Here is a 16533-nt window from a genome sequence, read left to right on the forward strand (position 1 = left end):
GGCGCTGGGGCCTGAACGGGCCAGGGGAGTGGAGTGGAGTGGGGAAGGTTAGTCAGAAACGCGGGGACCGGGGCCGCCCGTCACGGAGAGCCGGCAGGCAGCGAAGGGAACGGGTGACACGGGATGAGTGGGCGGCAGTTGGAGCGGACAGTTTCGCCTCGCCCGGTTCAGATCTTCGAAGTGCGGAGGGGTCCGTGTCACACTGGTGCCTCGCGCTCCGGAATCCACCACTTGGGGCTCGAGTGGCGATTCAGCACGAGCCCGGTTACCATTGTTTCGTCACAAGAGGCGCGGGCGGGGGTGGGGGGCGGTTGGTGGTGACTGGGCTCGCGAGACCCGGCTCGCTCGGTCTCTCCCCCCCCCCCATACCCTACTCCCAACCCCTCATAAATACATACCCTATACACCCCAGTCTTCATAACCCTCTCCTTCTTCTACATCCCCCCAGACATCCTACCCCTTATTCCTCTTTACTACATCCTCCTCTCCCCCTCTCTTATGCCCAGTAATAATCTCTGACCCCAAAACATCCCTCATTTGTCATAATCTTCTCCACATTCTTCCACGATTCTTGTCATCCACGTCCCTGCCTTAGCTTTTCCTGTCCACATACCTCAGGCTCTCCCCAAAAATCCATTTATCCTCATAACCAATTTCACTTTCGTTGGGTCTTCATAATTCATCGTCCCTGTAAATACCTCTTCACGTAATATCAAATCCACTGTCCCTACCTTCACAATTCTATCCTCACTATAATCTCCAGATCCTTATAATTTCTTCCTAGCCCCTAGCAACCATCCCTTTGCCTCTTGTCCAAATGGCTGCTTCCTTGCTCTACACTTCGCTCTCACAGCCCCAAAATGCTTCATCTGTCCTCTAACCACCCCCTATTCTTCCTTTGTTGAAAGATTAAACAGTAGAGTGGGATTTCAACTTCAAATTCTTCAATACCGCACTGATAGCATGCCTCCACTCAACATTGTATGCACAATTTTCCATGCCTTCACACCTGTCTGAGAAACCTTACCAGCTGTGCAAAATTTAATTTAATGCAGGCAACCAATGCCAAACATCAGTATTTTTACAGCAACACTGGAAAGCTTTGTAAATCAAATTGTGCTTGATCACTAACACTGCATTTAATACTATGATGTGGTGTATGCCTGCTGTAGTTAGGTCAGCTAGCTTCAGTTAGTTATTGGGACTGAATGTCAGCACAAAAGTATCATAGCACCTGTTTAGCATTAGTGACTAATTTTAAATAATAACTTGCATTTATACCTTTGGAATTATGCACACAGGAAATACATGGAGGAAGCCCGTTTAGTCCCTCAAGTTTGCTTGCCCTCTCAATAAGATCATGGCTGATGTCATCCCTTCACCCCCCAACCCACCTTCATTTTCTTGCAAATTGATCGTGCGTGTCCTGAGATGAAAAATTTAACTTTGTTGGTGTTGAATCTATTAAAATGATACAACCTTCTCATTTCTCTGGGGGTAAAGAATTGGTTATCTCCATCTGGAACAGACAACTCATTAACCTGAAATGATGCCTCCTACCTACTCCCACTCCCTCTGCCCAGCTCTTCATTCCCCAATAAACGGGAAGAAACCACTCTGTTACACCCTCGCAAGCAGGGTTACCAACCTCTTTTATGCCATGGACCTCAGGTTGTGAACCCCTGCTCGTAAGGCATCAGACCCGGAGAGTGTACCTGGCTAGATACTGAAAACCTGTGCCAACCAACTGGTAAGAGTGTGCAAGGACATCTTAAACTTCTCACTGCTACAGTCTGAGGTTCCACCTGCTTCAAATGGGCAGCAATCACAGTGCCCAAGAAGAGCAGGGTAAACTGCCATAATGACTATTACCTAGTAGCACATCTACTGTGATGAAGTGCTTTGAGAGATTATGACTAGAATTAACTCCTGCCTGAGCAAGAACCTGGATCTGCTGTAGTTCGCCAACCACAACAGGTTTACAACAGATGCAATCTCATGGACTGTCCAACCTGATTTGGAGCACCTAGACAACCACAAAACACCAATCTTCTAAACTTTGGGCCTCTGTATTTCCATCTGCAACTGGATCACTACCTTGCTCATCAGGATCAGTATGGATCAGAGAAAACATCTCCTCATTGACAATCAATCAATACAGGCACAGGTCAAAACATCATCTATAGATTCACAGATGACAGCACTGTTGTTGACAAAATCTCAGAAGGCAAACAGGAGGGATATAGTTTGAGTGGTTTCACAATGATAACATTGCATTTAATATCAGTAGGACCAAGGATTTGATCGTGGACTCCAGGATGGGAAGGCAGGAGAACACACACTCATTAAAGAATGAACAGCTTCAAGTTTCTGGAAGTCATCTTGGAGGATCTATCTTGGACTCAACACATTAAAGCAATCACAAAGAAAGCATACGAGCAGCTACTTCTTTAAAAATTTGAGATTTGGTATGTCAAAGACTTGCAAATTTCTATAGGTGTATGGTGACCAGCATTCTGACTGGTTACATCATATCCTGGTATGGAGGCTCCAATGCACTAAACTACAAAAGGTAGAAGAGTGTTGTAAATTCAGCCAGTTCCAGCAGGGGTACATCCTTTCCCACTATCAATTACATCTCTAAGAGGTGGTGCCTCAAGAAAGCACTATCCATCACTAAAGATCCTTACCACCCAAGACAAGCCCTCTTCTCATTCTGACCATCAGGAAGAAGGGACAGGAGCCTGAAGACCCACATTCAATAATTTATGAACTGTTTCTTCCCCTCCACCATCAGATTTCTAAATGGTTTTTGAACATTATCTTATTCCTTTTTCCTGAAGCATTCACCTGCACTTTTTGGACAACTATTTTCTTTAAAAAACCACGATTAATTGTTTGCAGCATCTTTAGAAGCAGCAACCTCTAGATCAGAATCCAAAATTCATAACCCTCAGTGAAGAAATTCATACTGATGTTTCTTAAATGGGCCAATCAACAGGTCTGAAATTATGCTCCCTAGGTAACCTCACTGCAGGAAATTTGCCCCAGCGATACTGTCTCCTGCCTTAAAGGCTTAAATGTGGCAAGAACACCACCTCTCATTCAAATGAGTATAGGTTCAACCTGTTCAATTTCTCTTCATGTGTCAATGCCTTCACCCAGGAGTCAATTTTATGACCCACCTCTGCATTGCCTCCATATCTTTTCATGAATTTGGAGATTAAATTTGTTTACATTAGTCATGGCTGTTTTGTTGAGTTCTGCCTTCACAGTATTTTGTAGTAGTTGTTATTTGTCTTGGAAGGCAGCAACAATAAAAAGGTTTACAGTTAATGCAAGAGTTCCAGACTTACCCCCAAAGGTTAAAAGGAAGAAACCAGATGGATTCTGCAGATGCTGGAAATCTTGAGGAACACACAGGTCAGGCAGCATCAATGGAGGGAAATAAACAGTTGACATTTAGGGCTGAGACCAGAGTTCTAATGAAGGGTCTTAGCCCATAACGTCAGCTATTTCTTCTTTCCCTAGCTGCTGAGAAACCAAGTGGAGACCCTGAGCCTACAAATGTATGTCATTTTAATTTTCTGTTTCACTCCCATCTCCATTTGGCCTCTTACAAAGTTTGGGGATTGGCACCTTATCTTTCTAACTAAGTCCTCAGATTTTAACTTAGAATTCAACAATTTTGGTTTGTATCAAAACTACCAAGCTCTAATGAAAGATCAAATTTGAAATAGCAATTTGTTTTTTTCACAGATACGACTTGATTTTTTTTGGTGAACTGTAATCCAGTTGATGAAACTACAAGTGACTGAATGGCTACAAACTGACTAAATAAACTGGAATAGAATAGTAAAGAAATTCACCAAAGTCCTTATCATTTCTCTGATGTCCCTATCCTAGTAAATCATTATTGAAAGGCTGGGGCTCAGTAATGCACTTCACAGCCTAGAAATAGTTTAATCAATGACAATCTGAAGGAAGTGCCAGGGTAAAGATGGAACATTTGAAACTGTGCACCAGCATGAACCCAGTTAAGTATACAGGATGGGCGGGAGAGAATATATATCAGTGAAATAGATGATTTCTGCTTGGATATTTGTTCATGGGTTATTTCAATTACACTGACACACTTATACTATGAGTTACCTTAAGAGTAAAAGATGCAGAGAGATAACAGATAAACTTTAACATTAATTAGAAAAGATACAAATGTAATAGAGCAGAACTATATTAGTTGCTCATCTAAAGGTCATTACTTTTGGTGTTCCAGTTTTTAAACAACTAAATTATGGCATGTACAATGTCGAACATTTATTTTGTGTTAAAATTGAGTTGAATTACAATAAGCAGCGTGCTGTAGAACACAAGTTAAAGGAAATGGTTTGAGGTTTTACAATTCCCAACATTTTAAGATCTGAAAGTGATATGTAAAAGAAACAAAAATACCCAAATCCCCCCACAATGCAACTTGAAAAAAATCAGTCAATTATTGATGTTGATATCATCTCATCATCAACCTGATAACTACAGTCCAGTTTCTAGAATATAACTTGCGGTCTAAAGTGCATCTGCTTTGTTGCATTGTTGGACGTTGCTGTCTTTAGCATCCACTTCGATTTCATTCTTTGCACATACTGCATATCACGCTCCTTTCTCTGTGATGCTTCTTTAGCTAATAAAGGAGGAAACAACAGTTGATGATGTAAACCATGAGAGTTACCACATACTTGGAAACACCTCAGAAATTAAATTAATTCTCTGAAGAAATTTAGGTAATTATCTGTCTAAGCACCTACTAGGAATACAAGTAACACTAATAGATTCAAGTACATTTAATATCAGAGAATGTATCAATCTTGAGATTTGTTTGCTCACAGGTAGCCACAAAGCAAGAAACTCAAAAGAACCCAATTAACAAAAAAAAGTAACGATAAAAAGACTAACACACTATACACAAGAAAAAAAACAAGTCATGCAAACAATTGAAGCTAACAGCGTTCCGAACCAATAGCTTAAATGAAACATAATACCATGGATTTAATGTACTCCCTAACAAAGATAACTTCCACTCCCCCGCCACAGCTCAAATTACTAGTCACTTACGTAATATACAGCACTAGCTTGCAAAACAAAAGATTTTTTCCAAAATTAAAAATCTGTGAAGCTTAAAAACTCAATTTTAGAAGGTTAACAAAATACAATACATTATCCTGAGAAAATCAATAGTTGAATATTTTTGTGATAGATGCCTCCTCTATTGGAGTAGCTCACTGTTACGGAAAAAGTAAATTATTTATTCAGGTTGCAAGTATACTCTTGGTGATTATTTAATGGAAGGCATGATTTAATTACATTGTTTATGAGCCCATCTTCCTGCACTTACCAAAATTAACATCTTGTTATTATTTGAGCTGTGAGATCTATTGGATGTAGGACAGAAATCACACAGAGCTCAGCAAGCAGGTAGGTAACTGGATGAAGGAAAACATTTTTCTCGGCGGTTGATCGGGACAGGACTGCGCAAGCACGTGAAAGTCAGTCCATGAGGCAGCGGGAGTATTTAAAAGACAGCAGTTTGTGCTTTGGCTCGAGAGGCTTCGGCGAGCAGAGGCTGAGAGAGGAGACTACGCCACAGTTGGAGAGGGTGAGAAGTGGTGAAGAGATGACCGCTAGGCTGATTCAGTGTGCTGCGTGCACGATGTGGGAGGTCAGGGACACTGATAGTGCCTCTGGCTCCTACACCTGCGGAAAATGTGTCCAGATTCAGCTTTCTGGAGAGGCAACTTGATGACCTTAGGTTCATCCGGGAAAACGAGAGTTTTCTGGACAGGACCTACAGTGAGGTCGTTACACCGAGGATACCGGAAGGGAGAAGGGGGGCGACGATAAGCAAGGAAAAAGCACAGGAGACCCCGGGGGATGTGCCTCTCGTAAACAGGTTCACCCTCTTGGAAGCTGTCGGGACAGAGGATGATGCCAGCCTGAGAGGCGGTCAGGTCTGCAAATCAACAATTGGCGCTGAAGCAAAGCCGAGGAAACAGACGTCAGGCAGAGCCGTGGTTAGGGGACGCCATAGTGAGAGGTACAGAAAGGAGTTTCTGTGGCAACAGGCGATATTTAAGGATGGTGTGTTGCCTCCCTGGTGCGGGATCCAGGATGTCACGGACCGATTGCAGGGAATCCTCAAGAGTGAAGGTGAACATCAGGAAGTGATGGTGCATGTCGGCACAAATGACGTGGGGAAGAAGAGGAAAGACATTCTACAGCATGACTTCAGAGAACTCGGAAGAAGGCTGAAAAGCAGGACTTCCAGGGTGGTTATCTCCGGTTTGCTTCCAGTTCCTCATGCTGGAGTGGGCAAGAACAGGGAGATAATGGATCTGAATGTGTGGATGAGGAACTGGTGCAGGAAACAAGGATTTACATTCTTGGACCACTGGGGTATGTTTCAGGGTAAGGATGAATTGTACAAAAGGGACAGGTTGCACCTTAATAAGCGGGGCACCAGCATTCTGGCAGGCAGGTTTGCCTCTGCAACACGGGTAAACTAAGTAGTGGGGGGGGTGGGGGGGGATGAACTGGAAACATAAGGATGGAGATAAAGGGAAAGTGAGAATAAGAAAAGTTAAGAAAGACAGCAGAATCAACAGAGCAGAAAGCTCAAGAAGGGATCATACAGTATGGCCAAGTGAAATAGGAATCGATATGGGAGGTGAGGGGAGTAATGAATTAAAAGTATTATATATGAATGCACAGAGTATAAGAAATAAAATGGATGAGCTTGAGGCACAGTTGGAAATTGGTAAGTATGATGTGGGAATAACAGAGACATGGCTTCAAGTGGACAGGGCCTGGGAAATGAATATTCAAGGGTATACGTCCTATCGAAAGGACAGACTGATGGGCAGAGGGGGTGGGGTGGCTCTGTTGTTGAGGAATGATATTCAGTCCCTTGCGAGGGGGTCATAGAATCAGGAGACGTAGAGTCAGTATGGATAGAACTGAGAAATTCTAAGGGTAGAAAGACCCTAATGGAAGTTATCTACGGGCCCCCAAACAGTAGTCTGGATGTAGGGTGTAAGTTGAATCAAGAGTTAAAACTGGCATGTCGCAAAAGTAATGCTACAGTTGTTACGGGGGATTTCAACATGCAGGTAGACTGGAGGAATCAGGTTGGTACTGGACCCCAAGAAAGGGAGTTTGTGGAGTCCCTCCGAAATGGATTCTTAGAACAGCTTGTACTGGAGCCTACCAGAGAGAACGTAATTCTCGATTTAGTGTTGTGCAATGAACCGGATTTGATCAGGGACCTCGAGGTAAAGGAGCCATTAGGAGGTAGTGACCATAATATGATAAATTTCAATCTACAATTTGAGAGGGCGAAGGGAAACTCGGAAGTGTCAGTATTACTGTTGAACAAAGGGAACTATGGTGCTATGAGGGAGGAGCTGGCCAAAGTTCAATGGAACAATACCCTAGCAGGGATGACAGTGGAACAGCAATGGCAAGTGTTTCTGGGAATAATGCGGAAGGTGCAAGATCAGTTCGTTCCAAAGAGGAAGAAAGATCGTAAGGGGAGTAAGGGGAGGCCATGGCTGACAAGGGAAGTAATGGACAGTATAAAAATAAAAGAGAAGTATAACATAGCAAAGACGAGTGGGAAGCCGGAGGATTGGGAAACTTTTAAAAAGCAACAGAAGGTAACTAAAAAGGCAATACGTGGAGAAAAAATGAGTTACGAAGGTAAACCAGCCAAGAATATAAAGGAGGATAGTAAAAGCTTCTTTATGTATGTGAAAAGGAAAAAAAATAGTTACAGAAACGGGTGAATTTATTATGGGGAACAAGGAAACGGCAGACGAGTTGAACAGGTACTTTGGATCTGTCTTCACTAGGGAAGACACAAACAATCTCCCAGATATAATAGTGGCCAAAGGACCTAGGGTATTGGATGAACTGAAGGAAATTTATATTAGGCAGGAAATGGTGTTGGATACACTGTTGGGTTTGAAGGCTGATAAGTCCCCGGGACCTGATGGTCTGCATCCCAGGGTACTTAAGGCTTTAGAAATCGTGGATGCACTGGTAATCATTTTCCAATGTTCTATAGATTCAGGATCAGTTCCTGTGGATTGGAGGGTGACTAATGTTGTCCCACTCTTCAAGAAGGGAGGAAGAGAGAAAACAGGGAATTATAGACCGGTTAGCCTGACGTCCGTGGTGGGAAAGATGCTGGAGTCAATTATAAAAAGATGAAATTACGACACATCTGGATAGTAGTAACAGGATCGGTCCGAGTCAGCATGGATTTACAAAGGGGAAATCGTGCTTGACTAATCTTCTGGAATTTTTTGAGGATGTAACTATGAAAATGGACAAGGGAGAGCCAGTGAATGTAGTGTACCTGGACTTTCAGAAAGTCTTTGATAAAGTCCCACATAGGAGATTAGAGGGCAAAATTAGGGCACATGGTATTGGGAGCAGAGTACTGACATGGATTGAAAATTGACTGGCTGACAGAAAACAGCCAATAGTAGCGATTAACGGGTCCCTTTCCGAATGGCGGGCAGTGACCAGTGGGGTACCGCAGGGTTCAGTGCTGGGACCGCAGCTGTTTACAATATATATTAATGATTTAGATGAGGGAATTAAAAGTAACATTAGCAAATTTGCCGATGACACAAAGCTGGATGGCAGTGTGAAATGTGATGAGGATGTTATGAGAATGCAGGGTGACTTGGACAGGCTGGGTGAGTGGGCAGATGCAGTTTAATGTGGATAAATGTGAGGTTATCCACTTTGGTGGTAAGAACAGGAAGGCAGATTATTATCTAAATGGAGTCAAGTTAGGAAAAGGGGAAGTACGAGATCTAGGTGTTCTTGTACATCAGTCACTGAAAGCAAGCATGCAAATACAGCAGGCTGTAAAGAAAGCTAATGGCATGCTGGCCTTTATAACAAGGGGAATTGAGTACAACAGCAAAGAGGTCCTTCTGCAGCTGTACAGGGCCCTGGTGAGACCACACCTGGAGTACTGCGTGCAGTTTTGGTCTCCAAATTTGAGGAAGGACATTCTTGCTAGTGAGGGAGTGCAGCGTAGGTTCACAAGGTTAATTCCCGGGATGGCGGGACTGTCATATGTCAAAAGATTGGTGCGACTGGGCTTGTATACTCTGGAATTTAGAAGGCTGAGAGGGGACCGTATTGAAACATATAAGATTATTAAGGGATTGGACACGCTGGAGGCAGGAAGCATGTTCCCGCTGATGGGTGTCCAGAACCAGAGGCCACAGTTTAAGAATAAGGGGTAGGCCATTTAGAACGGAGTTGAGGAAAAACTTTTTCACCCAGAGAGTGGTGGATATATAGAATGCTCTGCCCCAGAAGGCTGTGGAGTCCAAGTCTCTGGATCCTTTCAAGAAAGAGATAGATAGAGCTCTTAAAGATAGCAGAATCAAAGGTTATGGGGATAAGGCAGGAACTGGATACTGATCACAGTAAATGGCGGTGTTGGCTCGAAGGGCCGAATGGCCTACTCCTGCACCTATTGTCTATTGAGTCAGAGCTATGTTAAAAGGATGAGATGAAGTTGATAGAATGGCAAAACATAGGGCAGCAGTATACATGTTAGAAGACTACTTCAGCCTTTGTCACTTCCACCTATCACCTCCCACCCTCTGTCGCTATTTCCATTCTCCCTTCCCCCATGTCTTTCTCTCCATCTCAATTGGATCCATCTATCACCTAACTCCACCCTTTTGTACTGGCTATCTCACCTCTATCTTTCAGTTCATATCAAAAGTCTTGACCAAAATATCAAGTCATTTCTCTCCTAGATGCTGCCTGACCCGCTGATTTCCTCTTTTTGTGTGTTACTTGGTCTGAATGACCTCATTAACATTTTATATAATTTATACAATGGAAATCTCCAAGAGGACCACAACCTTGTCATAGGGGTTGGAGACTTGCATGCCTCAATGACTAGAAGCGCTATGCTGGCTGGAGTCAGGGCCTTGTGCTTTGACTCTTGGTAGGGTCACCCATGCCAAACAGGTCAAAGGCTAGAGTACAGGCTGTGAGTGGTCCATCAGTCCTCCAGGTTTGGGGGTTCAGCTCAGGGCCAACAACCCTGACTGGTCAAATAAATTGTAATGGAAACAACTTCATTGCTTCCCTAAATGCCAGCAGCATAATAGGCAGTAACTATACAATAGAAAAGTCATATCTATATCGATTACTTCAAGATGGACAGTGAATAATTTCTGAAAGATACATCTATAAACGATAGCTTAGATTTTTCATGGCTGAAAAGAGCAAAAGATTGAGATTACTGCACAGGAGGCATGAAGACACCTACCAGTCTCACTTGTCCAACCAAGAGCCTTGTACTGCTGTAGCAATCTTCCCAGGACACGACGAGTTCCAGTCATAGCCACTGCTCTAGAGGTACCAAAGTGTTGTTTATAGTATCTCAGCAATGACCGGTGACCAATTCTAGCACCTGAGATTCAATACAGAAAGAAAGGTGGTTAAATCAGTGGCAATGAATATTTCAGTTTGATGCAATATACGGGTTTGCAGAATTTTTAAATTGTGTGATTGTACTGTTTACCTGCAAGATTGGTCCCCAGCAAAATTAGTATAGTCAAATTAACAACCCAGTGTTGCAAGATTAGTCCCCAGCAAAATTAGTATAGTCAAATTAACAACCAAGTGTTGCAAAATTAGTCCCCAGCAAAATTAGTATCGTCAAATTAACAATCAAGTGTTCCACATCAATGCCTCTCAAAATTTAGGTATTTTTAATTAAAAAGCATTATTATTTCCTGCTTGAACTTGCAGTGCATTATCAAGGACCAATTCCAACATTGTCAATTAATGCAGTCGATATTTTAGGTCCAAACCTAGAAAATACAAGTCACTGACATATTCTACCCATCATCTCAAAAATTAAGTATTTTTAATCACTAAGGTACTGCGTCAGAGTCCTGATTAAGCAGGGTGTTAAAATGCTTAGCCCACCTCAGCAGAATGGTATTTTGATTCTTTGGAAGTGTTAGACCATCTGCTGTTTTCAGGGGAGTAACGCATCGATTTATTGGGCCGTAGGTGGTTTTGACAGCATTGTAAAATTTATGCATGTCATTATTATCGGCAAAGGACTGGATTTCATGTGCCTTTTCAGTCCACCACTCATTTTGTACGGCCCGTATTGCCTTTTGCACTTTCCTCCGAGCTGCCTGCCAATGCTATCTGATGCTGGTGGATGACGGGTTGTCTAAAGTTGCTCAGTGTGCTTTGTGCAAGTCCTTAAGCAGGTTGTGGATGGTGTCTGAGTTATTCTGGAAAGGTTTCCCCCCAGGTGGACAACATCTCCACGGAGTAGGCTTGGCCATCAAGAACACTTTTCTACCAAGTCCTACAGAAACACCTGTTGGCATTAGTGAAAGACTAATGACCCTTCATATCCCCCAGCAAAGAAACGTTATGCCATGCTTCTCAGTGCCTATGCACCAACTTTGCCATCTGAGAATGAGGCCAAGGCTGGCTTTTTATCAGACATTGGATGAAGCTCTTTGCCGGATCCCTAAGAATGATAAGGTCCTTTTGCTTGGGGACTTCAACGCCAGGGTGGAACAGAACAACAGGATATGGAGTGGAGTGCTAGGTAGGCATGGCATTGGCAAGGTGAATGCAAATAGCATGAGGCTACTTACTCTTTGCTCTGAGCAGAACCTTACCATAACCAACACCGCCTTCCAGCAGAAGGCAAAATATAAGACCTCGTGGATGTACCCTCGCTCTAACATTGGCACACGATCAACGTCATCATTGTGAGACATAGGATGTTCTTATCACCTGTGCCATGAGAGGTGCAAAGTGCTGGACTGACCACCGTATGATTGTGGCCAAGCTCCATATGAAAGTGCGTCCCCCTTTGCGGCTGCAAAAACCTAATAAAAAGCGACTAAATTGCAACCGCCTGAGAAACACAGAACAAGAAGTGAGTTTCGACACATCCTAGCTGAGAAACTATGGGAGTTGGAGCCTTGTCTAAGCTCAGGAAATACCATGGAACAACAGTGGACCTATATCAGCTCTGCGCTCTATGGGGCAGCAGCCCAATCCATCGGCCATAAGAGCAGGAACCACCAAGACTGGTTTGAATCACTTAAGTACTACTAATATTTACTTAACAACCTTGGTGTAGTGTATGTAAAAAGTAAGAATACAGATTCAATCAAACTACAATCAAACCATTGCTTGGTAAGAATGAAGGAAACAGTTGGGATAAAGGACAAGAGAAAACTAATCAAATAATGTAGACACCAGGGAGACTGCAGATTCTGGAAATATGGAACAACTCAAAAAATACTGGAGGAACTTAGCAGGCCAGGCAGCATCTGTGACAATCTGTGAAAGTGGAAAATCAATACTTTGGGTCAAGAGGACTGACTGTCTATTTCTCTCTGAAGATGCTGTCTGACCCAGAGTTTCTTGAACATTTTAAAAGTATATTTATCAAAATATGTATATATTCTACAACCCTGAGATTCCTCTCCTTACAGGCAGCCACAATAACGAAGAAACCTCAAAAGAACCCCTTTTTAAAAAAAGCCAATCCTCAGAGAGAAAAAAAAACAAATCATGCAAACAATATAAGTAAGCAAATAACATCAAACCTAAAGTTTTACAAAAAGACACGAAGCCAGGCATCACTGCAGGTGGAGTAGGCCACAGCCTCAGTTCAGTGCCGAGCTGAGTAAATGTCACAGAGCAGGGAGCAACGCTCTTGCCTTGCCTTCGTTCCCACCACCCTGACCTTTTCAATCTGGCCCGGCGCGTAACTTATCCAAACATCGGGTCGCTCCTCGCTCCTGGACTGCTCTGGGACCTGAACCCCACCACCATGATTCAGCCTGTACACATCCTTTCCAATTCGGCTCGGCACTTAAATCAATCAAACATTGGGACTTTCCTCACTCTTGGGAGATACCACGAAGTTGCCTTGACTCTGCTTCGACCCTACCTCCGCCTTGGCTTGCCTCAACCACTTTTTGCCTGTGCCTCTCTATTGTTAGCATTGATTGTTATTAATGAAGTATTTAGTAATTTTATTTTGTTTTTTTGCCATTAATAGGTAGTCACTGGGCATCACCAGTGCCATATTAAACATCAAAGTTGCTGGTGAATGCAGCAGGCCAGGCAACATCTCTAGGAAGAGGTACAGTCGACGTTTTAGGCCGAGACCCTTCCTCAGGACTAACTGAAGGAAGAGTTAGTAAAAGATTTGGAAGTGGGAGGGGGAGGGGGAGATCCAAAATGATAGGAGAAGACAGGAGGGGGAGGGATGGAGTCAAGAGCTGGACAGGTGATTGGCAAAGGGGATATGAGAGGGTCATGGGACAGGAGGCCCAGGGAGAAAGACAAGGGGGGGTGGGGGAACCCAGAGGATGGGCAAGGGGTATAGTCAGAGGGACAGAAGGAGAAAAAGGAGAGTGAGAGAAAGAATGTGTGTATAAAAATAAATAACGGATGGGATACAAGGGGGAGGTGGGGCATTAGCAGAAGTTAGAGAAGTCAATGTTCATGCCATCAGGTTGGAGGCTACCCAGATGGAATATAAGGTGTTGTTCCTCCAACCTGAGTGTGGCTTCATCTTTACAGTAGAGGAGGCCATGGATAGACATGTCAGAATGGGAATGGGATGTGTGTGGCCACTGGGAGATCCTGCTTTCTCTGGTGGACAGAGCGTAGGTGTTCAGCAAAGCGGTCTCCCAGTCTGCATCCGGTCTCGCCAATATATAGAAGGCCACATCAGGAGCACCAGATGCAGTATATCACCCCAGCCGACTCACAGGTGAAGTGTCGCCTCACCTGGAAGGATTGTCTGGGGCCCTGAATGCTGGTAAGGGAGGAAGTGTAAGGGCATGTGTAGCACTTGTTCCGCTTACAAGGATAAGTGCCAGGAGGGAGATCAGTGGGGAGGGATGCGGGGAACAAATGGACAAGGGAGTCGCGTAGGGACCAATCCTTGCGGAAAGCGGGGGGGGGGGGAGGGATAGATGTGCTTAGTGGTGGGATCCCGTTGGAAGTAGTAGAAGTTATGGAGAATAATATGTTGGACCCGGAGGCTGGAGGGGTGGTAAGTGAGGACCAGGGGAACCCTATTCCTAGTGAGGTGGCGGGAGGATGGAGTGAGAGCAGATGTGCGTGAAATGGGGGAGATGCATTTGAGAGCAGAGTTGATGGTGGAGGAAGGGAAGCCCCTTTCTTTAAAAAAGGAGGACATCTCCCTTGTCCTGGAATGAAAAGCCTCATCCTGAGAGCAGATGCGGCAGAGACGGAGGAATTGCGAGAAGGGGATGGCATTTTTACAAGAGACAGGGTGAGAAGAGGAATAGTCCAGATAGCTGTGAGAGTCAGCAGGCCTATAGTAGACATCAGTGGATAAGCTGTCTCCAGAGACAGAGACAGAAAGATCTAGAAAGGAGAAGGAGGTGTCGGAAATGGACCAGGTAATCTTGAGGGCAGGGTGAAAGTTGGAGGCAAAGTTAATAAAGTCAACAAGCTCAGCATGCGTGCAGGAAGCAGCGCCAATGCAGTTGTCGATGTAGCAAAGGAAAAGTGAGGGACAGATACCAGAATAGGCACAGAACATAGATTGTTCCACAAAGCCAACAAAAAGGCAGGCATAGCTAGGACCCATACGGGTGCCCATAGCAACACCTTTAGTTTGGAGGAAGTGGGAGGAGCCAAAGGAGAAATTATTGAGAGTAAGGACTAATTCCGCTAGACACAGAGTGGTGGTACAGGGTCTGGAATTAGGTCTGGAATGCAAAAAGAAGCAGAGAGCTTTGAGACCTTCCTGATGGGGGGTGGAAGTATATAGGGACTGGACATCCATGGTGAAAATAAAGCGGTGGGGGCCAGGGAACTTAAAATCATCGAAAAGTTTAAGAGCGTGAGAAGTGTCACAAACATAGGTAAGAAGGGATTGAACAAGGGGGGATAAAACCGTGTTGTGGTCCCACCCCACTAGGAATAGGGTTCCCCTGGTCCTCACCTACCATCCCACCAACCTCTGGGTCCAACATATTATCCTCCATAACTTCCACCACTTCCAACGGGATCCCACCACTACGCACATCTTTCCCTCCCATTCCCTACGCGACTCCCTTGTCCATTCGTCCACCCCCATCCCTCCCCACTGATCTCCCTCCTGGCACTTATCCTTGTAAGCGGAACAAGTGCTACACATGCCCTTACACCTCCTCCCTTGCCACCATTCAGGGCCCCAGACAGTCCTTCCAGGTGAGGCGACACTTCACCTGCGAGTCAGCTGGGGTGATATACTGCGTCCGGTGCTCCCGATGTGGCCTTCTATATATTGGCGAGACCCGACGCAGACTGGGAGACCACTTTGCTGAATACCTACGCTCTGTCCGCCAGAGAAAGCAGGATCTCCCAGTGGCTACACATTTTAATTCCACATCCCATTCCCATTCTGACATGTCTATCCACGGCCTCCTCTACTGTAAAGATGAAGCCACACTCAGGTTGGAGGAACAACACCTTATATTCCGTCAGGCTAGCCTCCAACCTGATGGCATGAACACTGACTTCTCTAACTTCCGCTAATGCCCCAGCTCCCCCTCGTACCCCATCCTTTATTTATTTTTATACACACATTCTTTCTCTCACTCTCCTTTTTCTCCCTCTGACTATACCCCTTGCCCATCCTCTGGGCCCCCGCTCCCCTTTTCTTTCTCCCTGGGCCTCCTGTCCCATGACCCTCTCATATCTCCTTTGCCAATCACCTGTCCAGCTCTTGGCTCCATCCCTCCCCCTCCTGTCTTCTCCTATCATTTTGGATCTCCCCCTCCCCCTCCCACTTCCAAATCTTTTACTAACTCTTCCTTCAGTTAGTCCTGACGAAGGGTCTCGGCCTGAAACGTCGACTGTACCTCTTCCTAGAGATGCTGCCTGGCCTGCTGCGTTTACCAGCAACTTTGATGTGCGTTGCTTGAATTTCCAGCATCTGCAGAATTCTTGTTGTTTGCCATATTAAACCATGTTTTAATCAAAGCTCAAGAAACCAGAATCCATAGAACTTTTGAACTTTTATGCACACACTGAAAGTGGAATACAAATGCCACAGTAGGTTTCACACACAGTTTATTTCGTTTTTAAATTAAATGCGTCAAAATTAAAACTATTGGGGGATTGAAAGGATGGATATTGAGATATTGACCCCTTGGGGATTCTACAACTAGAAAACAATTTCAGGCACTGTTCATAGGAAAACTGAACTTCATGGGGGAGAAAGCAGGGAAGTGGGGCCAAGGTCATGATTAATCATGATCCTATTAATGAAGCCATCATGTATGGCCTATGCCTGCCTGCATTCCTTAGGTTCATGGTACCTGAGAAATGCCTCACAGATCTGGCTGGAGTCTTTAGCTTTTCCTACAAATAGTGGTATTTTGTTCATAACAATTTATGCAAAGTAGCATTATCTATTGA

At 44.4% G+C, this 16533-nt stretch overlaps 1 protein-coding gene across 1 annotated transcript in view; it reads right to left on the reverse strand.

Annotated features, from left to right (window-relative positions):
* Positions 1–4288: 4288 nt before the first annotated feature.
* znf622 (zinc finger protein 622) overlaps positions 4289–16533 on the reverse strand; it is a 37364-nt gene continuing 25119 nt past the window's right edge. Inside the window, exons 6-7 of the mRNA XM_063069987.1 lie at positions 10364–10507; positions 4289–4678 (exon numbers count right to left, since the gene is read on the reverse strand). Coding sequence (XP_062926057.1) covers positions 4545–4678; positions 10364–10507 — 278 coding nt within the window. The 3' untranslated portion in view covers positions 4289–4544. The remainder of the gene's footprint in view (positions 4679–10363; positions 10508–16533) is intronic.

This window comes from Mobula hypostoma, chromosome 17 (assembly GCF_963921235.1).
Source record: "Mobula hypostoma chromosome 17, sMobHyp1.1, whole genome shotgun sequence".
Taxonomy (NCBI): domain Eukaryota; kingdom Metazoa; phylum Chordata; class Chondrichthyes; order Myliobatiformes; family Myliobatidae; genus Mobula; species Mobula hypostoma.